This window comes from Pelophylax lessonae, assembly GCF_965119305.1.
Source record: "Pelophylax lessonae genome assembly, chromosome: 4".
Taxonomy (NCBI): Eukaryota; Metazoa; Chordata; class Amphibia; order Anura; family Ranidae; genus Pelophylax; species Pelophylax lessonae.
This window is the reverse complement of record NC_138771.1, coordinates 482,603,005-482,628,727: the sequence shown is the minus strand read 5'-3', so window position 1 is coordinate 482,628,727 and position 25,723 is coordinate 482,603,005. Positions and strand designations below refer to the sequence as shown.

At 43.9% G+C, this 25,723-nt stretch overlaps 1 protein-coding gene across 1 annotated transcript in view; it reads left to right on the top strand.

The window, feature by feature from the left end:
* The first annotated feature begins 620 nt into the window (after positions 1 to 620).
* SLC15A5 (solute carrier family 15 member 5) overlaps positions 621 to 25,723 on the top strand; it is a 41,318-nt gene continuing 16,215 nt past the window's right edge. The window contains exons 1-3 of the mRNA XM_082256871.1: positions 621 to 717; positions 10,861 to 11,083; positions 11,459 to 11,628. Coding sequence (XP_082112997.1) covers positions 693 to 717; positions 10,861 to 11,083; positions 11,459 to 11,628 — 418 coding nt within the window. The 5' untranslated portion in view covers positions 621 to 692. The remainder of the gene's footprint in view (positions 718 to 10,860; positions 11,084 to 11,458; positions 11,629 to 25,723) is intronic.

The following is a 25,723-nucleotide window of genomic DNA, read 5'->3' as shown; positions in this document are numbered from 1 at the left end:
TGTATATATAGTACCCAGTGTGAATGTACATTAGGACTTTCCATGTAAGTGATTTTTTTAAATCACTGTATGTATGTACAGTATGTACTGTATGTATTGTTATCACTTTCTATATTTATTTATATGGTGGAGTTTGTGTATTACGAATAGTTGTAAGAAAATAGCTTATTTCTGCTAATATCTACACCTTTGTTACAAATTGCTGTTTGAAAATTTTAAATTACAGTGTATTTAATTACACTTTATTGGATCATAAATCATCATATGTATTATAAAACGTTTTTGTTACGGCCTTGTCTGCTAAATGAAATTTGCAAATTCCTAACACATAGATGTCTTTACAGGACAGACATGACAGGCATGGGATGTTCCATGTTATACAGTGGCCTCCACGTCTCTTTGTCTCACTGCTCAGTGCAGCACGTTGTTCTAACCGTAGTGCTGAATTGCCATCTATGAGCGTTGGGTCAACAAACAGAACTCTAATAGAGTGGAATGGCCGTGGACTCTCCGAGTGCCAAGCAGCCTTCTTTTAACATCTTGGTGATGAAACTGTGACGTGCAAGCAATTAAACGAACTGGCCGCTGGCAGCAGCACAAAGGCCTTTCCGCTATCCGCCGTGTCCTGAGGGCTTTCACATCAAATCCTCATCTTCCAAGCTGAGCAGGAAGGTCTCATTGCAGGCTGCGGTATGATGTTTATTACATGGGCCACAGGTGATTGTTCAGGTGGATCTGCCAGAGTTTGTAGAACTTGATAAAACAAGCGGGACTAATTAGGGCTGCAATCTGTGGAGCTCTACGAGGAGGGGAGAGGCCTGAAAACCTTCTCTGTGCTGAACGAGAAGCCTGGAGATGGAGTAAATAGCACAATAGTGTTAATTGCTCCATCTCATCCTCTGCCTGTCTCCTGACCATCGCCTGACCTTTTATGTACACATTGCAGCTTCTATCACACTTCTATTGTTGAAAGGATTATTGCTTGTTAGGCCAAGCTGACAAAAGGACAGACATATTCTGAAATAATACAACTTTAAATGATCTCAGAGGGGCCAATTTAGGAACGTTGGTAAAGCTTCTTCTTGGTGAAGGTTCCCCGTTCCTTCCATGTGCTGTAATTTGGATATTTTATAGCAGTGTTGTCAGTGCTTTGTTTTGCTGAATGTAATAAAACCATAAAAGGTTATGGGTTTGTTTAGTATTCCGTTCATGTTTATTACAATAAGTTCTATCTGTGTGATGGGGGGGGGGGGGTATGATGTTGCATCCTGACCCCCGGCAGGTAACTCTGACCTTAACCTTAATAAAGGCAAGGCTCAGGGACTCTGGAACAATCCTTCCTTGCAATACAAACTCGACAGCAACTCATGTTAGCCCCCTTGAGTTGAAAGATAACTATATTAATACATGAGAGGGGAGCCAATTAAAATTTTCTTGCAGATTTATTGATTGAACTGGATGGACTTGTGTCTTTTTTCAACCAGACAAACTATGTAATTATGTAGCTATGTAAGTGTAGGATGAACTCTGGAATATAGATAGTAATGTCCCATAACACTACTGTACCAATGAATGACACCTGACCACCTGATCACCAAGCTGGAACTTATCACACCTCTCCATACCCACTGAGTGTACAGATCAGCCATAGAACAGGCAAACAAGTCCTAGATTTGGGATCTATGAGCAGCAAATCTACATCAACAAACTTGTCTTCAGCAAGTGTGAATGTCTATCCTCTCAAATATTAAGGCCCGTACACACGATAAGAAAATCTGTAGGGAAAATTCGTCCGACGACCGATCTGCCGATTTTCGGATTGTTAGTATGGTGCTTTCGACAGCCAACTCTGATTTTTCAGCTGACAAAATCCTGATGTGCAGGCTATAAAATTTTTGTTGTCCGTAATACAACGTCCAATTTTCGTCTCATTAGTACAGATTTCGACAGAAAAAAATCTTAAGAGCAAGACTAGGCATGCTCAGAGAGAAAGAATACATACAAAGCAATCCAACACATGACATCACTTCTGAAAGCGCAGTTCCAGGCACAGAAAAATGTTTTCACTGAACATACCCCCGGGACAGTCAGGGCTAGTACATTCCACAATGGCAAGCCTCTGATCTGTCCCGGTTCGCACTTACCTTTTAGAAGAAATACTCGCTTATAAAATTTCTTCCACAGCGTTGCCATCTCTCTTGTGGGCAGCTGAAGCTGGCGCGATCCTCTTCGGCGTCCTCTTCCGTGTCTTCTTCTCCCAGAATGCGCCTGCACCGGCCCCTCTCGTCACTTCCGGTGCTGCGCCGCATTCCTCCACAGCTTCTGGGCATGCCCAGAAGCTGTTTAGAAGGGAATGCGGCGTCGCCCCGGAAGTGACGAGTGGGGCCGGTGCCATCGCATTGATTCCTGGGAGCGATGACGTTCAGCTCCCAGGAATCATCGCAAGACAGGAAGTGACGGCGGAGCAGCGGCGCTGAGGGAGGAAGTGAAGGATATGTGAGTATATTCGATCTCCAATTACAAGGTAAGTATAAAAAAAAAATACCTAACTATCCAATTCCTTTTCAGGTTAAGGAGACCAAGCGGACGGGCACAAAAAAAAAGGTCGATTTTGTGCCCGGAACTCCGCTTGAAGTAGAATTCTGTCGTACGGGAAAATTTGTATGAAAATAACCTCTTCACTTTCCACATCAGACTAGCATGCCACAAAAAACGGACGATAGATCGTTCGATAATCTGATCGTGTGTACAGGGCTTTAGACCTTTCACCTTGCAGACCTTTCATGTGCCATTGTTTCCTACTTCTATACCCGCTGTGCCGCCTTCTTCCCTCTCCGATGAAGTAAACTGGTTTTCTCAGCAAAGTATTGCATGCTAGTTTCTGGTGTGCTCCGTTGTATACTGAAGACAATCATATAATTCCGTCACACGCACAAGTAAAAGGCCAGCCCTGACCGAAAAAAAATTTGATTACACAGTGAGATTGTGGCCAGCAACCTCCCATGAAATGTGAGCTTCTGTAGCCTTCCCCGTAAGGCATCATCCTTTACATTTCATTTTATTTGATCTGTGTGTAATACTGTGTAATATTGGATAAAAAGTAAATACACCTGCTATACAGAGTTCAGTACATAACACAAAATAAAGAATAACACATGTTCCTCTTATCTTTCATTTAGCAGGGTATAACTGGAAAATATTTTATAGCTTTACCAGTAAAGTTCTAGTTTGCTATCCAAGTTAATTAGACCTGTTTACCATGGTCATTAGATTGGGCAACGCAAATATTCAACATCAATGTGTGACATATGGGGGAAATATTATTATCAATGTGTGGAATTCCAGAGCTAGAAACATTTCAGAGCACTAAGAAAGAGAACACAATACTTAGAAAGGGCACTGCTGGAAGGAGCTGCACTGAAATACTTCCTACAAATTAGAACATTACCATTCTGGACCAGGAGAAATAAAACATCTCCTACAGATAAGAGAATCACCAGACCAGACCAGGAGGAATAAAACATCTCTTACAGGTCAGAGTGTCGCCATACTGGACCAGAAGGGATAAATCATCTCCTACAGATTACAGCATCACCAAAGGGGGCCCGGAGGAATAAATCATCTACAGATTAGAGCATCGCTATATGGGGCCAGGAGGAATAAAACATGTCCTACAGGTCAGATTATTGCCATACTAGACCAGAAAGAATAAAACACCTTCTAGAGATCTTAGAATTACAATATTGGACCAGGAGGAATAAAACATCTTCTAAAGGTCAGAGTATCACCATACCAGGCCAGGAGGGATAACACAGCTTCTACAGATTAAAGTATCACCATACCAGACCAGGAAGAATAAAGCATCCCCTACAGAATTATCATTATTTGAGAAAATCCCTCTGACATACCTGAGGCACCAGCAAACAAGTCAAGGAAGTATACAAATTTTGGCATAGACTTGGTTACCACCATACTGTATTATCAATATAAATAAAATACTGGTGACACCACCCTACAGATCAGATAGGACACATTTTTCTTACATACTGGAAATATATTCCTATGTGTGGAATGAAATGGATCCTCTACTTCGGGTTTCTTATTCATGATCCAGTTGGAATAAAATGCCTCTTACAGATTTTCCCTATTTCCGGCGGAGCCAGTCTTTTCACAGAGACAGTACCAGATTTTCTCTGAGAGATGCCAATTTGGAGTCATCAAGATCTCTGGCCAGGAAGAGCCTGCAGCCAATCATTTGTATGTTGTTGGTTGAGCTGTGTGAGAGATTTACCTTTTTTGCCACTGTGTGCAACATGATCCTGTTCTGCACGCTGAAGCTTGAGTATCAGTATCACCAGGCAGCCATTGCCAACCTCTGCTTTGTTGGTGCCTCCACGTTAATGCCTGTCCTTGTTGGCTGGACTGCAGAGCTGATTAATGCAAGAACAAAAATCATCTACATCTGCATATTACTACACTTTGCAGGTAGGTGACCCTGAAATCTTCTAAATACTGTGTAAATGACTGAGCCAATTTCTGTATGCTCTTGCAAAGTGACCATTGCAAATTCAATATGGGCTAGCTATAGCATTTGGTATGAAATATATGCCTGGTGCAAAATATCATCTTGTTACCAGTTAAATGTATATTTTAACTCCCTATTGGAAGTATCTGACCCTACATCATGATCCACTTCATCATGGTACAAATACACTACTTCCGGGCTTCACTTCTCTTTCTGAATAAAAATTTTCTGGGCTTTGCAGTGAATGCTTAAAAATGGTTTGCTTCACCTGTTAGTTTTTATCAGATTGATAAAAATAAGATCAGGTCTCCTAAAAATGGGTCGTGTTTAAGGATTTACCACTTTACCACCGGAGGATTTTGCTGTCTTATGTCTGGGCCACTTTTTGCGATTCGGCACTGTGCGAATTTAACTGACAATTGCGCGGTCGTGCAATGCCATACCCAAACGAAATTTACATCCTTTTTTCCCCACAAACAGAGCTTTCTTTTGGTGGTATTTGATCACCTGTGCGATTTTTACTTTTTGCGCTATAAACAAAAAAATAACGTAAATTTTGAAAAAATAACAATATTTTTCCCATTTTTTATATGAAATTCCCCTCCAAAAAAATGTAAAAATCAAATTTTTTTTTAAATTTTTGGTCAATTTGTTTTCTGCTACCTATGTTTGGTAAAAAAAAAATCGCAATAAGCGTATTTTGATTGGTTTGCGCAAAAGTTATTGCGTTTACTAACTAAGGGAAAGATTTCTGTTTTTTTTTGCGGGACTGCAACATTGCGGCGGACAGATCGGACCCTTGACTGACATTTTTGACACTTTTGGGGGTACCAGTGACATTACCACAGTAATCAGTGCTATCAATATGCACTGTTACTGTAAAAATGACACTGGCAGGGAAGGGGTTAATTTTTATTGGTGATCAAGGGGTTAATGTATGCCTGGTGCTTACTGACGTGTGTGGGGGGAGGGGACTATGTGACACAAGGACAGATCGCAGGTTCAGCTATGCTGAACCCTGCAATCTGACCCTGCCTGTCACTTAGGAGATCCGCCCTCTTGTGTTTACACATGCAGGCGGATCTCCACACTCGATTCCCCGATGATCGGGGAAGAGCAGTGGCGATCGCCACCGCTCCTCCCCTGGCCCGACTCCCGCTGTGACTGAAAACAGCGGGAGCGAGCCTCCGGCGCCGCGCGCGCGCCGCCGAGAGAGGGGAATGTCTGGTGACGTAGGTCTACGTCGCCAGACGTTATCGAGCCACTTTGCCGCAGTAGAGCTCTAGTGAGCAGTGAGGAAGTGGTTAAAGTTTAGTCACTAGATTTCTCTCTAATGTCCAGAGGAAATGTATCTCCACTTGGGTGATATAACCTTCTGTCCCTCACGTGCAGTGGATACTATAATATCCTCTTCCTTATGTCTAGCAGAATACCTGCTCATAGAATATCTGACATATACCTGTCCTCCAGCTTTCTTGTGTTGCTTTCTGGTGATAAATCTGTTGACTTAAGGAGTACTGCACATTACAGAACGTTAAGCAGTTTGGCAGCCTGTCCTGTTCTGATCTCCTCACCAGTTGAGTATGGAGGAAAGGTCAGTGAAGTTAGTCTTCTCAACAATGTAGGTCCCCAGTTGACTCCCAATATGCACAGGAATCATGGTGTGATCTGTCTACCTGAGTGAATGTCTAGAAAACATGTCTTGAACTGATGCAAGGTTTCTGAAATACTGTATTTCATTTCATTTCATTTGGGCTGCTTTTGATGTTCTTGGTGGTTATAACAATCCTGTGCAGGTGGAAGCCACCATTTCCCACTCTGGTGACCCGATCCTTATATCTGTCATATAGCAGAAAAGGATCAAAGTACTGTTCATGCATGGTCTTGATGTCCCTGAGAAATGGCAGATGGATCACCTACAGATGAAACCATAAGAAGGGTCTTATGGTAGGGTCAGTGCAGGGACAAGGCTTTTGTACTGTAGACATTCTGGTACTGGAACCAGTGAAGTGGGGATCCCTGCAACAGCATAGAGTGCCATCTCATTACCCTGCAGTTCGCCGCCCCTATACTGGAAGCCATCCTTCATTAAACCAGGCTAAGCTTAATAATACTGCTACCTTTCAATACAGTATCATTACTAACTACTAAATTGCAAACTACATCAACATCCACTGATCTGTTGCTTGAATACCAGGGCCTATGGAAACTGTCTACATTCAGCTTTGCTAACCTAAATAAAATATAAAAGATACAATACAACACCAAGGACTGTGTATAATCTCTCTCAGGTTGGGTACCCCAGTCGTAGGCCCCGCCTACATACAACTTAACAAGTCCCTCTATTTTCATTAAAAGCATTGTGGAGACCCTGTTGAATTAATTTAAATGAAAAAGTGCAGGTAATCAAACAAATGCAGTAGGAAGGATTTTCTTTCAACACTCTTCAGTATCAGAACATGGACAGTTTAGAAGCGTTTTAAAGGCTAATTTCACTTTTTTGAAAAAAATCAAAATAAAATAAATGCACATATTTCTGCAGGAAACAAATGTGCATTAATTCTTTTTTTCTGAGGAGCATGCAGAGCATTGCAACCACAATCAGTGGATCGTAGGTACAATGTCAGGCTCCTGCGCAGACTGTCTGCAGTTCTGTTGCCCAACCTCTGTATGGGCTATGTATTACAGAGGTGTAGGCAGTGTGAATGGACTAGGAGCATACGGATCAGCACACTCACGGTCCATGGAGAACTACAAGCCATCTGCTGCCGTGGCAGGCGGTAATTGTAGTTTCTCATTCACAGATTTCTGTAAATGAATGACACGGTCATTTGGGCAGAGCCCTGCACAGCCATGCTGTTTTCAAAATGTGACAGCAAGTGCGGGGAGACAATCTCCCATCCGCTGTCACAGAGAAGGTGGGTTCAAGATTGGGGGAGGGGGTGGTAGGGCAAGGCTGGGGCATGTTACACATTACACTCCAAATATGTGGTGTAATGTGTAACATGAATCAAAGGTGAGCTTATCCTTTAGGATTGGAAAATGCACCAAATGTCAGATGCAGTAAATTAGTTGCAATGCCTCCACCACCAGGTATGACTTCCCTGCAACATTGCAGCCTTCATCCTTTGCTCAGTCTTCATAATCTACCACACTGCCATATCTACACTGCATATTTTACTAAATCTTCACACTTATTCATCAAAGAAAGATAAGAATGTGAAAATGTAAGTGATCCCTTTTGTAGGTTAACAACAATCAGTCCGAGGTATCACTTGGATTTTTCTTTCCTACTACTATCTATGGCTAATACGGTACAACATTTCATCTTTGTACAGTAGAAGTTCACAATGACGCAGATGCATTGTAGGTTATTTTATACAATAGCAAACGTGCTAGTGATGGCTGTCAGCTCTGGATGAAAAATCCCTTTAGGGGACAGACCTCTCACAGAGCACACCTCCTTCTGAGCAGAACTCCTCACAGAGCACACCTCCTCCTGGGCAGGCCTCCTCACAGAGCACACCTCCTTCTGAGCAGAACTCCTCACAGAGCACACCTCCTCCTGAGCAGGCCTCCTCACAGAGCACACCTCCTCCTGAGCAGAACTCCTCACAGAGCACACCTCCTCCTGAGCAGAACTCCTCACAGAGCACACCTCCTCCTGAGCAGGCCTCCTCACAGAGCACACCTCCTCCTGAGCAGAACTCCTCACAGAGCACACCTCCTCCTGAGCAGGCCTCCTCACAGAGCACACCTCCTCCTGAGCAGAACTCCTCACAGAGCACACCTCCTCCTGGGCAGGCCTCCTCACAGAGCACACCTCCTCCTGAGCAGAACTCCTCACAAAGCACACCTCCTCCTGGGCAGACCTCCTCACAGAGCACACCTCCTCCTGAGCAGAACTCCTCACAGAGCACACCTCCTCCTGAGCAGAACTCCTCACAGAGCACACCTCCTCCTGAGCAGAACTCCTCACAGAGCACACCTCCTCCTGAGCAGAACTCCTCACAGAGCACACCTCCTCCTGGGCAGACCTCCTCACAGAGCACACCTCCTCCTGAGCAGAACTCCTCACAGAGCACACCTCCTCCTGAGCAGAACTCCTCACAGAGCACACCTCCTCCTGGGCAGGCCTCCTCACAGAGCACACCTCCTCCTGAGCAGAACTCCTCACAAAGCACACCTCCTCCTGGGCAGACCTCCTCACAGAGCACACCTCCTCCTGAGCAGAACTCCTCACAGAGCACACCTCCTCCTGAGCAGAACTCCTCACAGAGCACACCTCCTCCTGAGCAGAACTCCTCACAGAGCACACCTCCTCCTGAGCAGAACTCCTCACAGAGCACACCTCCTCCTGAGCAGGCCTCCTCACAGAGCACACCTCCTCCTGAGCAGAACTCCTCACAGAGCACACCTCCTCCTGGGCAGGCCTCCTCACAGAGCACACCTCCTCCTGAGCAGAACTCCTCACAAAGCACACCTCCTCCTGGGCAGACCTCCTCACAGAGCACACCTCCTCCTGAGCAGAACTCCTCACAGAGCACACCTCCTCCTGAGCAGAACTCCTCACAGAGCACACCTCTTCCTGAGCAGAACTCCTCACAGAGCACACCTCCTCCTGAGCAGAACTCCTCACAGAGCACACCTCCTCCTGGGCAGGCCTCCTCACAGAGCACACCTCCTCCTGAGCAGAACTCCTCACAAAGCACACCTCCTCCTGGGCAGACCTCCTCACAGAGCACACCTCCTCCTGAGCAGAACTCCTCACAGAGCACACCTCCTCCTGAGCAGAACTCCTCACAGAGCACACCTCCTCCTGAGCAGAACTCCTCACAGAGCACACCTCCTCCTGAGCAGAACTCCTCACAGAGCACACCTCCTCCTGAGCAGGCCTCCTCACAGAGCACACCTCCTCCTGAGCAGAACTCCTCACAGAGCACACCTCCTCCTGGGCAGGCCTCCTCACAGAGCACACCTCCTCCTGAGCAGAACTCCTCACAAAGCACACCTCCTCCTGGGCAGACCTCCTCACAGAGCACACCTCCTCCTGAGCAGAACTCCTCACAGAGCACACCTCCTCCTGAGCAGAACTCCTCACAGAGCACACCTCTTCCTGAGCAGAACTCCTCACAGAGCACACCTCCTCCTGAGCAGAACTCCTCACAGAGCACACCTCCTCCTGGGCAAGCCTCCTCACAAAGAACACCTACACAAAAGGACAAACTTCATTAAAGGACACTCTTCATCAGCATAGATGCCCCATCACAGGGGGTTGAAGACAATAATTCGGTTTAAAGTAGGCAGTAATAGGCTGAATCACTCCTTGGTTTTGTATATCTGTCATAGTCTCTAGTGGTGAAATGACCCCACAAGAGTATGTGCCCCATCCACAATGATCAGATTTCCCAAAGCAGTTTGTGTATCTGTAGCTCCCGCAATAGTGCATTTTTCTGCCAATGGTTTGTGTCCCTACCCCTCCAACAATGGTGAAATTTCCCTGGAGTTGTTTGTATTCGTGCCTCTCCCACAATGGTAAGATTTCTTACAGTAGTTTGTGTCACTGCCCATCCCAAAATAGAAAAATATTTACACAGTAGTTTGTTTCTCCACCACTTCCACAATAGTGAGATTTTCTATTTTAATCATTTTTATTAGTTTTACTAAAAAAAAGTATTACAATTTAGTATACGTTTTTACATTGCTGAGGCTATCAAGAAAGGAAAACAGTGGTATCAGAATCGAGGGATATCAATATAGTCCCGTATCTCAATCTGGTGGTACTCCCAACCATTGAGCTATCCAGGAACAGTCCACAGTTTCAATAACCACCTGTTTTGGCTGAAAAGATAGAAAAGCCATGCATATAAGAAAAAAAAAAGAGGGGGGACTAACGCCTAAACTACAATAAAGACCGTCTGAAGCTCTATGCAATGGAGGAAGGCCGGCTTGCACCACAGAGATTTTTTTGTAGCAGTTTGTGTCTCTGATCCTCCCCCAATGGTGAGATTTCCTCACAATAGTTTGTAACTCAGCCCCACCCACAATGGTGAGATTTCTCAGTCCCTCCCATAATGGTGAGATTTCCCCTGCAGTAATTTGTATCTTGCCCCTCCCTCAATGATAAGACAGTTATGTCTTCCCACCTCCCACCATGAAAGGCTTCAAGAGATAGAAGTCAGTGTGAGATTCCAGCTGTCAAAAACTGTAGAAAATGAAATCATTTTGGCTTGAATTGACCTAAAAGCAAACTGACTTCTTCCTTTTTAGTGTGGCTTTTCTGATCTGCACGAAGATTTGCGGCTTCCAGGTAATTTCATGTCTTCTCTCCCCAGGAACCGTCATGCTGCCTGTAGTTGCATTTCCTTTTGAAGATTTTTACATAGACAAGCATCATATCGCCCACACCTTGGTCAAGAAACACCAGACACTGCTATTCTATGCTGGATTGATAATGGCAGCCATTGGAACTGGAGGAATTCGCTCCATTGTCTGCCCCTTCAGCGCCTATGGCTTGCAAGGCTACAGACAGAAGGAAATGATGTCATTCTTTAACTGGTCAGTTACAAGCAACAAACTCTCCTCTACAGTACATACAGTAGTCTCTCCTCTGCACAGTGTTTTATACTATGTGCTGGTCTCTCCACTGTATAGACAATGAGCTGGTCTTTCTTCTGTATGGTGTGATTTACAACAGTCTCTCCTCTGTATAGTGTGATATAAAGTGTGACCATCTCTCCTCTGTATGGTCTGATATGCAATGTGCTGCACTCTCCTCTATATGGTGTAATATATAATGTGCCAGTCTAACTCTGCTAAAATCAGCTATTGGTGTAAAAATAATTGCCATAATAATATTTATGGTGATGGTAGTGACTATAATGGTGATGCCAGTAGGTATAATATCGATAATAATACCTTTGTTTATAACAGGTTTCACTGGTTGGTGAATGTGAATTGCCTTGTCGTGTTTCTGGGGATTTCTTACATCCAGCAGTCGGTGGCGAAGAACCTCGGATTCCTCATCCCGTTTATGTCAGTAGTTATGGCACTAATCACCATCCACATGGTGCGTAATGAGCTCATCTACCAGCCGGTGAAAGGTCAGTCCATCTTCCATCAACCCTTTCAGTACCTCACTATAGCCTTAGGTCAATTACACCATCCTATGTGATTCTAGTTCGAACACAGAAGCACCATAATGTATGACTTGCATATTTAAAGTTGCATTGAAAGTATTAAAACTGGTCATAATGGTGGTATTATTGGTATTATTAGTATTAGTAGAATTATAAACATTAGGAGTATTGGTAGTCTTTGCAGTGTTGCTAGTTTTAGTAGTGTAGCACCCTCCTAGGTAGGTGCGAGAGAGCGTATAGTTTTGGATCTTTTCTGCTTAACAGAAAGATTGCCAGGTAAATCTATATTGTTCTCTGCCTACCAGAGAGCAGGATCTGCTACTGAGGTCTGCTCATGGTGCTCAGGTGCAGCTTAGTTTGTCTGAAGTGTTTCACACTGGTCCAATAGGGAGACATATTGGACAGTGTGAGGAAGCCTGACAAATAAGTGCACAGGTGTTTAGTACACCCTGGTGATTGACAGAGAAAAGTGCCTCGGTGCATGCTGGGATACTGTATAAATGCCAAGGGCACATGTGCTCGGGATCTTTCAGCTGGAGAGTTGGGTCCCGGAGGGAAGGGGGCGGCTGCCCCTCATTTGTAGAAGCTGCCATGCAGCCTCAGGTGGTCGACCAGTGGGCCTGAGAGTTAGAGAGAAGCTGAACCCAGATGTCCTGCAGAGCTGACTAGAAGGGTGACACTAAAAAGGATCTGATTCTGCATACAGTGAGTACAGATCTGTGTTATGGGGCCTGTCCTGAGAGGGCCACCCCATTAGCTAGAAGAGTCAGTGGATGGGTGTCAGTCAAGGGGATGCTAGAGAATGTCCTGAAGATAATGTAGTTGCATCAAGTCTGCTGCTGGAGAGAGAAAGAATACCTAACCCATTACATACAAGTGGCAATATAGTTCAAGCAGTGTGACTGCTTCCACAAGTAACCAGGTGAGGCCAAGTGAGAGTTGTCCTTATGTTCAAGTTGGAGTATCCCTCTATTCCCTTCTCCCATCCAAGCTCCTTAAGTCCCTCCCATCCGCGCTACAGCCTATATACGGCTGCAGCGCGGACTTGAATTTTCGGGAGGCCGTTTTTAAACGGCCTCCTAGAAAGACTCTCCCCGCGCGCTCCCGCGAGCGCGCATCGGGGAGAATCTGTGTCGGCCGTGTCCCTCGGACACGGCCGATCACAGATCGTGGTGAATGGCCAATCACAGCGGCCATTCACCACGTGATCAAGCCGTCCAATGAGAGATGATCTCATATGTAAACATATGAGATCATCTCTCATCGCCGGCGCTCCTTCCTCACACAGACACTGCAGTGTGAGGAAGGAGGGGGAGCCGACAGCCGCCGGGGACACAGCAATGTAATCAGGGCACTGATCACCAGTGCCCTGATTACTAAAGGTAAAAAAAACACACAAATTGCCCCCCCATCAGTGCCCACAGTGCCCGCCATCAGTGCCCCCATCAATGCCCACAATCAGTGCCCATAGTGCTGCCAGTCAGTGCCCATCAGTGCCTGTTCATCTAGGCACTGATGAGCACTGACTGGCAGCACTATGGGCACTGAGTGTGGGCACTGATGGTGCTGCCCATCAGTGCCGCCCATCAGTGCTCATCAGTGCCATCCGCCAGTGTCCATCAGTGCCATCCGCCAGTGCCCATCAGTGCCGCCTATCAGTGCCTCTCAGTGCCGCCCGTCAGTGCCGCTTCTCAGTGCCCAGCAGTGCCACCTCTCAGTGCCACCTCTCAGTGCCCAGCAGTGCCGCCTATCAGTGCTCATCAGTGCGGCATATTAGTACCTCCTCATCAGTGCCCATAAGTGCCACCTCATCAGTGCCCATAAGTGCCACCTCATCAGTGCCCATAAGTGCCACCTCATCAGTGCCCATCAGTGCAGCCTATCAGTGCCCATCAGTGCCGCCTCATCAGCGCACATCAGTGAGGGAGAAAAATTTATTTTCAAAATTTACTCGCAGAAAATAAGAAAAACTTTTTTTTTTTTTTCAAAATTTTCTGTCTTTATTCTTTTTTTTTGTAAAAAATAAAAAACCCAGAGGTGATTACATACCACCAAAAGAAAGCTCTATTTGTGTGAAAAAAATGATAAAAATTTCATATGGGTACAGTGTAGCATGACCGCGCAATTGTCAGTCAACGTGTGCGAGCGCTGAAAGATGAAAATTGGCCTGGATGGGAAGGGTGTTTAAGTGCACAGTAGGCAAGTGGTTAATAAATACCAAAAAACCAAAACCCCAGGACTGTTATTTGAGTAACGAGCAACTGGGAGTAAGGATGGATGTGTGAACTATAAGTATTTGTTGGGTTGGTAGTATTAATAGTGTAGCACCCTCTAGCATGTGATACTAGTAGTATGAGTAGCCAAACTATACTCTGACTCATGTCACCTGGTGAGTCTGTAATTGAGTTAAGGGCTGGATGACTCATCCTGGCAGCTCTCTGGGGCCTCCCGCTGTTTCTAGATTATTGGAGAATGTTCTGGAACTAGTGGTGGAAGGCTGGCAGGGGCTGCCTTGAATGTTTATGGGCCCTCAGCCAATCCCCAGGAGTGGGACAGGCAGGGTACTGAGAAACCCATAAAAAGACATGGGCCATGCCAGCAGGGGAGTCTGTGGAAGATGGAGAGGCAGTGGTGAGGAGAGGCTGTCATGGCCCTTGAGGGGCCCCTGCCAGGGAGGGGTTTTACCTCGGGAAAGCTGGTCTGGAAGGATCCCACCACATAAGGCAGTTGGAGGGATTTATGCCTAAAGATGCAGTAGGAGAGAGCAAGCAGAGACAGTGAGTAGATCAGCATGGTGCAGGGACAAAGACAAGGGGAGAGACTGTCAGCTGTAACAGTGCTCTCTTGAAGACCACAGTGTGCCAGTTTTTCATCTAACCTTACCCTGGGGAGTCTCCATGTGTGTGTGCCAGTCAGGAGGACTGGGCGAAGTGTGTCAGTCAGGAGGACCGCGGAAAGCAAACAGCCAGGTGGGCTGGCAGTCTTCTGCAGAGAAAGAACTTGGCTCAGTGTCTCCAGGGAGGCAGAAGGAGATGCTGTTTCCTCCACAATGTGCTAAATTATCCACAAAGGGATGGATGTTCCTAGTCTGTAATTTGCTGCTGCTGATTTGACAAAATGTGCTGTACACAGTAAACCAAGTTTGTGCAGGGGGAAGGAAGAGGATTTCTGTGTAAATAGGGAGAAAGTTGTCCTCTTTTGTTTGGACGTTTTCAAGTTGGGCATCCCATAATTCCCTACCCCATCCTACCGCAACTCCCTGCGTTCCTTCATAACTGTCCAGTGCAGCTGAAGCTGCAGAGAAAGGCATGTGTCTATGACTTTGGGGTGCAATAGACTGCGCACACCTGAGCTGGTAGTGCTGATAGTAATGGTGGTAGTGTTAATGTTAGTAGTATTGTTGATACTGGCCCAGTAATAGGCAGAATGTACACACATGAGGGAAAACTGGCACATTGCTGAAGAACATATCTCACTCTGTGACGTAAATCCCTGTGGCCAAGCAGACAAGTTTTTCTCAGATGATACCAGTAGCTGCCCAGATTATTCGCCCCGTATCACACAGGTGATGGGTCCTGTAGGGAGAGAAATATATAGGATGCTATTGCTGACCTACAGAAAATGCTTGTTGCCTGGCAGTAATAGTGATCCTTTAACATTAGTACTTACTGAGATACTGACTGAACATTATAAACCACAATAAAAGTGGAATCCAATCACAAAGTCATTAGATTCTAAAAGTCACCGATGAGGATGCTGTGCCAATTTATATCTGGTGATGAGATACAATATGATGATCAGTGGGATGCTTCTGCTACTATACTCTGTTTGAGCTGCTTGCCTACTAAAATCAAGGAAAATTATAAATGACAGTGAGGAGCTTTTTCACAGTAAATGACAGCATGAAACATTTTTAGACATGTGCAGTTCGTTTCGTTCCAAATATATATTCGGATTAATTTTTAGTTATTTGGATATGTCCGATTACCAGAATTACAGCAAAAATGAAGTTTTACGAATGCTCCGTATAACGAAATTCATCCGAATTTCGAATTGAAGTTCTAATAGAATCTTACGTTGAATTCCATTCGAATTCGAACTGTAAGCATATGGCTGAAATCAAAGACTGTGTGTGTTATTAGAGTACCATTTTGAAGTAATGCTGTTTTTTGTTAAGCCAAAGATGATTTTAAGGCCCCTTTCACACGGCTCTATTCCGTCGACGGAGCCGTTCCCCGCTGAGCAGGTGGAGGACAGCTCCATTTCCGCTCTGTGTGCGGAGACGGAGGTGTCAGATCCCCGCTGTCCCCTATGGGGCAATCGGATGAGAACGGACCGGCTGTCCGTTCTCATCTGATCCGATCTGCCAGACGGATGGAAAATAGGGTTTCCATCCATCCAAATTTGACGGACAGGATCGGATCGAATGTCTCCCCTGACATCCGCTGCCTCATAGAGATGCATGGGGCATCCGTTCAGATCCACCTGAAAAACTGACAGGCGGATCTGAACGGTCCGCATGTGTGAAAGGGGCTTAAGAGTCATTGTAATCATTTGATGAAGATTTTTCTTTTGTTTGTTCACTTTGTTGCATTCTTTCGTGTATGTTCAAGGGAAAAAAAATCAGTACAAATTTGAAAAAGACATAAAACGAATTCCGAATACGAATCCCAAATACAAATTCAAATACGAATACAAACTAAACTAAATAACTAGATTAACGACTTCAGCCCCAGAAGGTTTTACCCCCTTAATGACCAGGCCATTTTTTGCGATTCGGCACTGCGTTGCTTTAACTGACAATTGCACGGTCGTGCAACGCTGTACCTAAATACAGTTGGTGTCCTTTTTTTCCCCACAACTAGAGCTTTCTTTTGGTGGTAATTGATCACCTCTGTGTTTTTTTTTTTTTTTGCGCTATAAACAAAATATTTTGAAAAAATGCCAATATTCTCTACATTTTGCTATAAAACATTTCAATAAAAAAATTTAAAACATCTAATTTTTTTTATCAGTTTAGGCCAATTTGTATTCTGCTACATATTTCTTGGTAAAAAAAAATCCCAAAAAGCGTATAATTGGTTTGCAAAAAAGTTATAGCGTTTACAAACTACGGGATAGATTTATGGACTTTTTATTTATTTTTTTATTTTTTTATTAGTAATGGCGGCGATCAGCGATTTTTATTGGGACTGCAACATTGCAGCGGACAAATCTAAGACTTGGTGACACTTTTTGGGGACCAGTGATATTAATACAGTGACCAGTGCTAAATAATATGCACTGTTACTGAATAAATGACACTGGCAGGGAAGGGATTAACACTGGGGGTGATCAAGGGGTTAAATGTGTTCCCTAGATGTGCTTTCTAACTGTTTTGGGGTTGGATTGAACAGAGGCAGAGAGATATTGGTGATTCAGCTTAGCTTAGCTGAATCACACGATCTTTCCCTGCATCTCTGACAGGAGAGCCGTCTTACATTGTTTACATTCCAGACGGCTCTCCTGTCTGTTTTGCCGAAGATTGCGGGAGGCCGGTGGCGATCGAGCCCGCTCCTCCCGCGGTCTGCCTCACGCTGTGTCTAATCACATCGGGAGGGCGACTCTAGCGATGCACACGCGCCGCCAAAACCGCATGCACATAATCACGTAGATCTACGTGATTATACGCAGCCGCGCCGCCCTGCTGCAGTAAATCTGCGTGGGGCGCTCGGCAAGTGGTTAAGGAATCGAAACGAAATAAAATTAATTTTTTCGTCATGCACATGTCTAAAAATGTTTCACAATTAATTTACAGGAGTCTCTACAGTATTCTTACATGGGAGGCTCCGCCATTTTGTTATTCAGAAGGCTGCTTATCTACTATAAATGAAGCTCCACTGTGTTATTGCACAGAAGGCTCCACAATTATATTACTTGGAAGGTGTTGCTGTATTACTACAAAGGAAGTTTTGCTGTGTTGTTATATGGAGGTTCCATCAAATTATTACTTGGAAAGCTTTGCACTATTACTACAAAAAATACTTTGCTGTATTATTATATGAAAGGGTCCACAATAATATTACTCAGAAAACTGTGCACTATTACTACAAGAGAGGCTTTGCTACCGTATATTTTTACACAGTAGGCTCCAGTCCACCGTTGTATTACAAGGCAGGTTCTACTATAGGCTCTAGTGTTTTACTTCAAGGGAGGCTCCACTGTATTATTACATGGGAGTTTACACAATATTGTTACTCAGAAGGCTCTGCTGTATTACTACAAGGAAGATTCTGTCAGTGGCCTTTGCTTGAAGACTGGAGGCCTCACTTTTCTCCATTTTTCATACAAAGAGTTTACATTAAATGGTTCTTTGTTTTCCTTTCAAACCGTGCACCATCAGAGGAATCATTTCCCAAATGCTTCAACAATACCAACAGCTAAATGACGATTTTGTTTTATGATTTTGTGACAGGATGGTCCAGACACTGCCGGCTAAAGGCTCTCGTAGCGGCATTTTGCTGCTTGTAGTAAATAATAAAGTCTGTAATCTGACAGATGAAAAGCGATGTGAAATCTCAGGAACATTCGCTGCTGTCACAGATACGCTGGAGTGCGTCCTGTCAGCTTCAGCTAATAAGAGATAAAATATCCAGATATGGTGAATGAAGACCAAAAAAACGTAATGCGATTTAAGAGAAAGAATTTACTTTAAAAGAAATCACATACACTTGTGTCAGACACAGAAGAACCCAATATATATATATGTGTACAGGGGAAGTATTTCCTCCAATACCCTTCAGAGACAGCACCATCTGCATGCAGGGCGTGTGAGACAATCTGTGGTAATACAGCAGTCAATGACAGGGCAGAATGCAGGCCTGTCACAATAACCCTGCATTACAGCTATACCCTTCCTTCTGGCATCCTTACAGGTCTGCAGGATCCTCTCTCTCTTCTATCCAAATAGTAGTATTAGGAGTAGTAGTATAGTAGGTAGAACTAGTAAGAGTGATAAGCCATAGTAATGGGAGCAGTAAGTATTAGTCATGGTAGCAAGTTGTAGTAGTCAGAAGAATGAATTGTAGTTGTAGAGGCAGCAGGCAGGGCCGGGACAAGGGGTGGGCAGGAGAGGGGCCGCTGCCCTAGGCACTGTGGTGAGGTGGAAGGGTGCTGTGAGGAAATTGAGGGGATTTGTGTCAGAAGGGGGAATTTGGGGAGCGGCAGGGGGTAAGAATTGTTCTAGGAGGGGAAATGTGGGGGGGGGGGGGTGTGCTAGGAGGGTGATTTAAAGGGAATCTGTGTTTGGAGGGGGAATAGAGGAAGAGGAGTTGTGCTAGCAGGGGGGAATAGGGGGGTGTTGTGCTAGAAGAGGTTGGGGGGAATTGTGGTAGGAGGGGAAATTTGTTCTTTTTGGGAGGGGGGATTTTTGCAAGTAGGGATGATTAGGGGCATTTGTGTTATAAGGGGAAATTGGGGAGGGGGGTATTTGTGCTAGGAGGGGGGCTTAGGGGGCAATTTGTGCTGAAAGGGGGCGATTTGGAGTGGGGGAAGAGGATGTGAACTTAGAGGGGAAATTTTAGGTGTACAGGATTTGTGCTAGGAGGGGGTAATTATTTTGGGAGGGGGGGCATTTGTACTGGGGGGGATGGGGATGGCAAAGGTTTGTACTGGGAGGGGGGAGTTCAACGGGGGTGGATTTGTACTGAGAGGAGGATGGATATTAGCAGTAAGTTGTAGTAGTAAATATTAATGTAACTACAATGGAGGGGGGCAAGTGGGACTTTAACGGTGCTAAATGATGGAGAAAAATCTGAATTCTCAAAATTTGTACATTTTATTACACATAGAAAGTGAGGACAAGACAATACATCAATATAAAATGATAAAATCAAGAAAATGCACTCGAAAATATCAACTCTACATGTTTCGCCATCTTCATAATAGCTTCTTCTTTCATAGACATTTCTCGAGAGTGAACATTTCTAGGTAACAAAAGGAAAAGACATAAAAGACATGACATGTGTATGTATATAGGGCTTATCTCAATGGTCCTAATGTTGAGTGCCCAATTGATTTACATAATTATAAAGACAATGATACCAATAAAGTACCTTAAGATGACCTGAACCCTTTCTTATGCCGAAGGTGGAGGCAATAGAGGTGACGCCACCAAAGCAAGCACAGAGGGGGAGGGGGACCGAGACCTTTAGACTCCTAGAGTTGACCCATAGAGAGGGTGACAGCCAAGCTAGAAATAATGGGTAGAGATAATAAGACCAGAGCATAGGAATACACTTCAACCCAAACTTGCTATGTCTCCAATTGGTATGGGACTAAATATCGGGTTGAAAAATTGCCAAGATAGTCACCTGATTATGAATAAATGTGCAGTTGATTCACTAGGTACCCCAATGTAACAAAGACAGGAAGGGAAAGTGAAGTTCCCTTAATATCCCCCAAATGGGAAGTATCCCTTGAAAAAAGAAATGGAATTTGTTGAAGACAGTGATAAACATAATAAGGGTCTGTCAAGTTTTGAGGGTATGAATACTTACCCAAAATTGACAAGATTAGGCACCTAAATTGTCATGCAGTATTCAAAAGGTCACCGCCATTTCAATTCAACAAATTTTCCAATAGTACACTCAAAATGAAGGAGACTGCACGGGAGGAAAAGGACAAAAGGCATAGAAGGACATAGTCAGCATTTGAATCTACCAAGGATATACGGAGAGAAGCAGGGTTTAAAAGATTTCATTTACCGCAAATGGTCTCAAAGATCATATGTCGTTCCCCGGTGGTCTAGTGTAATACTGACCATGTGGCGCCGGCATTTATACACCCTCTCAACTCCCTCGGCATCTGACGTCACCGAGGGAGTGAGAGCGAGGTACGCCCAGTGGTCCAATGGAGGCCGAAAAGGAAGTGCGTCATTAAGACGCGACCGCATCACGTTATTCCGCCGGAACCGGAAGGTCGGGGATGACAACATCCGGTCCGGACATGAATGTATGCAGAGGAAGTAACAGATTGCCAGAAAACAATCTAAGATGGATCCAAATGAAACTGACAGCATTGTTGAAGACCGGATTTCAAAAGAATATATCCACAATGCCTATATAATGGAGAAAAAATCTAAAGACACGAAAAGGTCATAAAAAGGAAGATTGCCCCAATTAATAAATCAGTCAGTGTTGTAATAAAAATGACAATTAAATAAAGGAGATTTTATGACACTCCATAGAAGGACAACTGGGAGTTTTGAAAACGGTGCTGCTACTAACCAGGTTGGACCAATTTTCCTGGAAAATAAATGTAGGGCACCGCGGGTGCCCATATGGGCAACCATAACAGAGGCTGGAAATAGGCTCGAATCCAAGGGGTCCCCCAATGTGTCCGCCCCGGGGGTCTGCCACCTACAGTCGCATCCACATGATGGCAGGGGTCAGGAAAAAATATACAATAGACAAATCACAGAATATTCTTGTTCTTTAAACGGTAAATAAACCACATCTAAAAAAATAAACAAATAGTAATTATAGGCAATTTTGCCAAAATATATGTGATGTGCCAATAGAAGGCACCTAGAAGGAAGGGACTTTGTAACAAAAGTACAAAATCCAAAATGCTGGCCAGCATCAGAAGTCCTGTGCTGAATCAGCAATAAATACAATTGACATTATCTAGCCTAGAAAGGGTTTGAAACTAATGGATTCATTTATACCAGGATACTGAATAGCTGATAGATTAAATATCCACTTGGTTTCACGTTGCAATAAATTTCTATCTACACTTCCACCTCTTTCATTGAGTGGGATGTGTTCCAAAGCAAAAAAGGTCATCATCCTATCATCAAAGCCATGGTATAAACCCATATATCGGCTAATGGGACTTTCGAACTTTTTGTTTTTGACAAGTTTGACATGGTCACGAATTCGATTGAAAAAAGGCCTTTTTGTTTTGCCTATGTAGAAGGCTTTACAACTGCAATACATTATATAGACAATTCCTACTGTTTGACAGTTCGCATAGAAATTCGGTCTATACAGTTTTCCATTAGGGAGAATGATTTCACTTAAATTGGGCAGATATCTGCAGAAATTGCATTTTCTGCAGGAATATGTGCCTGTAAGTGTTTTTTTGCATTTATTTGAAAGAGCATAGTGACTGTGAACCAATTGGTCCCTTAAAGAGCGAGACCTTTTAAAAGTTATCTGGGGGCGGACATCAATAAATTTGGATACCTTATCATCTGCCTCTAGGAGGTACCAAAATTTTTTAAGAATTGACCGTACCTGGTCATGTTGACCAGAATATCGTGTAATTAGACGTACCCCATCAGTATTGGTTTTATTCTTCTTTTTGCCAAAAATCAAATCAGTCCTGTTCCATTTTTTCGCTCTATGATAAGATTTTTTCAAACAAGCCCTACTATAGCCTCTTCCCAAGAGTCTCCTCTGTAAGTTCTTGGCTTCTCTCTCGAAATCTTCAGATTTCGTACAATTACGTCGTAGTCTTAAATACTGGCTGTATGGTATACTAGATACCAAAGGTTGAGGATGGGAGCTGTCTGCCCTCAATATAGTGTTGCCTGCAGTGGTTTTGCGGAAGAGGGTGGAACCCAAAATGCCATTTTCATCTACATAAATGGTAATATCCAAAAAGTCCAAAGACCTTTGGCTATAGGTGTAGGTAAATTTGAGATTGAAGTCATTGACTTTCAAAACCTCAAAAAATCTCAAAAGCATACTCAAAGGGCCTGTCCAAATCATAAAAATGTCATCAATAAATCTTCTCCAAAGGAGTATATAAGATAAAAAAGGACTCAAGGTTGACCCTGGAAAAAAGGTCACGCTCCCATCCCCCCAGGTGCAGGTTGGCATAAGAAGGGGCACACTTGGTCCCCATGGCCACAACCTGCACCTGGAGGTAATGGGAGCCATTGAACAAGAAGACATTGTTGGACAAAATAAATTTAAGAAGTGAGATGACAAAGGCATTATATTCCACTGAAGAACCTCCTCTTTCTGATAAGAAGCCCTCCACAACTCGAACCCCACAATGATGTGGGATGGAGTTGTAGAGGGCCTCTACATCAATGCCCACTAGCCACGCCTCCTCAGGGACCTGGATGCCATCAATGGCTTTGATGAGATCACATCTTTCCACTTAGTCTTCTGGAAAGATGTGAATTCCTCTAACCTGAATGATAGTCAGATTAGGGCTATTCAATCACTCCAAAACGACTCCTCCCTTACAATCAAACCCTCAGACAAGGGCGGAAACGTCGTTGTAATGGACACATTAGGGTATGAAGCTATGGTTTTGAATATTTTGAATAACAAAGATTGGTATAGAAAAATTTCTGAAAGCTTCCTAGCAAGAATAATCATCAAATATCGTCAGCTTATCTTTGAAGCCTATTCAAAAGCCTTGATAGACAAGAAAACTTGGGAATTTTTGAATATCAAAGACCCCAAAACCCCTACTATGTATGCCTTACCCAAGGTTCACAAAAATCTCAAAAAAACCCCTGGGAGACCAATAGTCTCGGGCAATGGCTGTCTAACGGAACGAGCGAGTCAATTGGTGGATGATTACCTGCGTCCCCATGTACTGGCTTTGCCTTCCTACATCAGGGACACCAGTGATCTCATCAAAGCCATTGATGGCATCCAGGTCCCTGAGGAGGCGTGGCTAGTGGGCATTGATGTAGAGGCCCTCTACAACTCCATCCCACATCATTGTGGGGTTCGAGTTGTGGAGGGCTTCTTATCAGAAAGAGGAGGTTCTTCAGTGGAATATAATGCCTTTGTCATCTCACTTCTTAGATTTATTTTGTCCAACAATGTCTTCTTGTTCAATGGCTCCCATTACCTCCAGGTGCAGGGTGTGGCCATGGGGACCAAGTGTGCCCCTTCTTATGCCAACCTGCACCTGGGGGGATGGGAGCGTGACCTTTTTTCCAGGGTCAACCTTGAGTCTTTTTTATCTTATATACTCCTTTGGAGAAGATTTATTGATGACATTTTTATGATTTGGACAGGCCCTTTGAGTATGCTTTTGAGATTTTTTGAGGTTTTGAAAGTCAATGACTTCAATCTCAAATTTACCTACACCTATAGCCAAAGGTCTTTGGACTTTTTGGATATTACCATTTATGTAGATGAAAATGGCATTTTGGGTTCCACCCTCTTCCGCAAAACCACTGCAGGCAACACTATATTGAGGGCAGACAGCTCCCATCCTCAACCTTTGGTATCTAGTATACCATACAGCCAGTATTTAAGACTACGACGTAATTGTACGAAATCTGAAGATTTCGAGAGAGAAGCCAAGAACTTACAGAGGAGACTCTTGGGAAGAGGCTATAGTAGGGCTTGTTTGAAAAAATCTTATCATAGAGCGAAAAAATGGAACAGGACTGATTTGATTTTTGGCAAAAAGAAGAATAAAACCAATACTGATGGGGTACGTCTAATTACACGATATTCTGGTCAACATGACCAGGTACGGTCAATTCTTAAAAAATTTTGGTACCTCCTAGAGGCAGATGATAAGGTATCCAAATTTATTGATGTCCGCCCCCAGATAACTTTTAAAAGGTCTCGCTCTTTAAGGGACCAATTGGTTCACAGTCACTATGCTCTTTCAAATAAATGCAAAAAAACACTTACAGGCACATATTCCTGCAGAAAATGCAATTTCTGCAGATATCTGCCCAATTTAAGTGAAATCATTCTCCCTAATGGAAAACTGTATAGACCGAATTTCTATGCGAACTGTCAAACAGTAGGAATTGTCTATATAATGTATTGCAGTTGTAAAGCCTTCTACATAGGCAAAACAAAAAGGCCTTTTTTCAATCGAATTCGTGACCATGTCAAACTTGTCAAAAACAAAAAGTTCGAAAGTCCCATTAGCCGATATATGGGTTTATACCATGGCTTTGATGATAGGATGATGACCTTTTTTGCTTTGGAACACATCCCACTCAATGAAAGAGGTGGAAGTGTAGATAGAAATTTATTGCAACGTGAAACCAAGTGGATATTTAATCTATCAGCTATTCAGTATCCTGGTATAAATGAATCCATTAGTTTCAAACCCTTTCTAGGCTAGATAATGTCAATTGTATTTATTGCTGATTCAGCACAGGACTTCTGATGCTGGCCAGCATTTTGGATTTTGTACTTTTGTTACAAAGTCCCTTCCTTCTAGGTGCCTTCTATTGGCACATCACATATATTTTGGCAAAATTGCCTATAATTACTATTTGTTTATTTTTTTAGATGTGGTTTATTTACCGTTTAAAGAACAAGAATATTCTGTGATTTGTCTATTGTATATTTTTTCCTGACCCCTGCCGTCATGTGGATGCGACTGTAGGTGGCAGACCCCGGGGCGGACACATTGGGGGACCCCTTGGATTCAAGCCTATTTCCAGCCTCTGTTATGGTTGCCCATATGGGCACCCGCGGTGCCCTACATTTATTTTCCAGGAAAATTGGTCCAACCTGGTTAGTAGCAGCACCGTTTTCAAAACTCCCAGTTGTCCTTCTATGGAGTGTCATAAAATCTCCTTTATTTAATTGTCATTTTTATTACAACACTGACTGATTTATTAATTGGGGCAATCTTCCTTTTTATGACCTTTTCGTGTCTTTAGATTTTTTCCCCATTATATAGGAATTGTGGATATATTCTTTTGAAATCCGGTCTTCAACAATGCTGTCAGTTTCATTTGGATCCATCTTAGATTGTTTTCTGGCAATCTGTTACTTCCTCTGCATACATTCATGTCCGGACCGGATGTTGTCATCCCCGACCTTCCGGTTCCGGCGGAATAACGTGATGCGGTCGCGTCTTAATGACGCACTTCCTTTTCGGCCTCCATTGGACCACTGGGCGTACCTCGCTCTCACTCCCTCGGTGACGTCAGACGCAGAGGGAGTGGAGAGGGTGTATAAATGCCGGCGCCACATGGTCAGTATTACACTAGACCACCGGGGAACGACATATGATCTTTGAGACCATTTGCGGTAAATGAAATCTTTTAAACCCTGCTTCTCTCCGT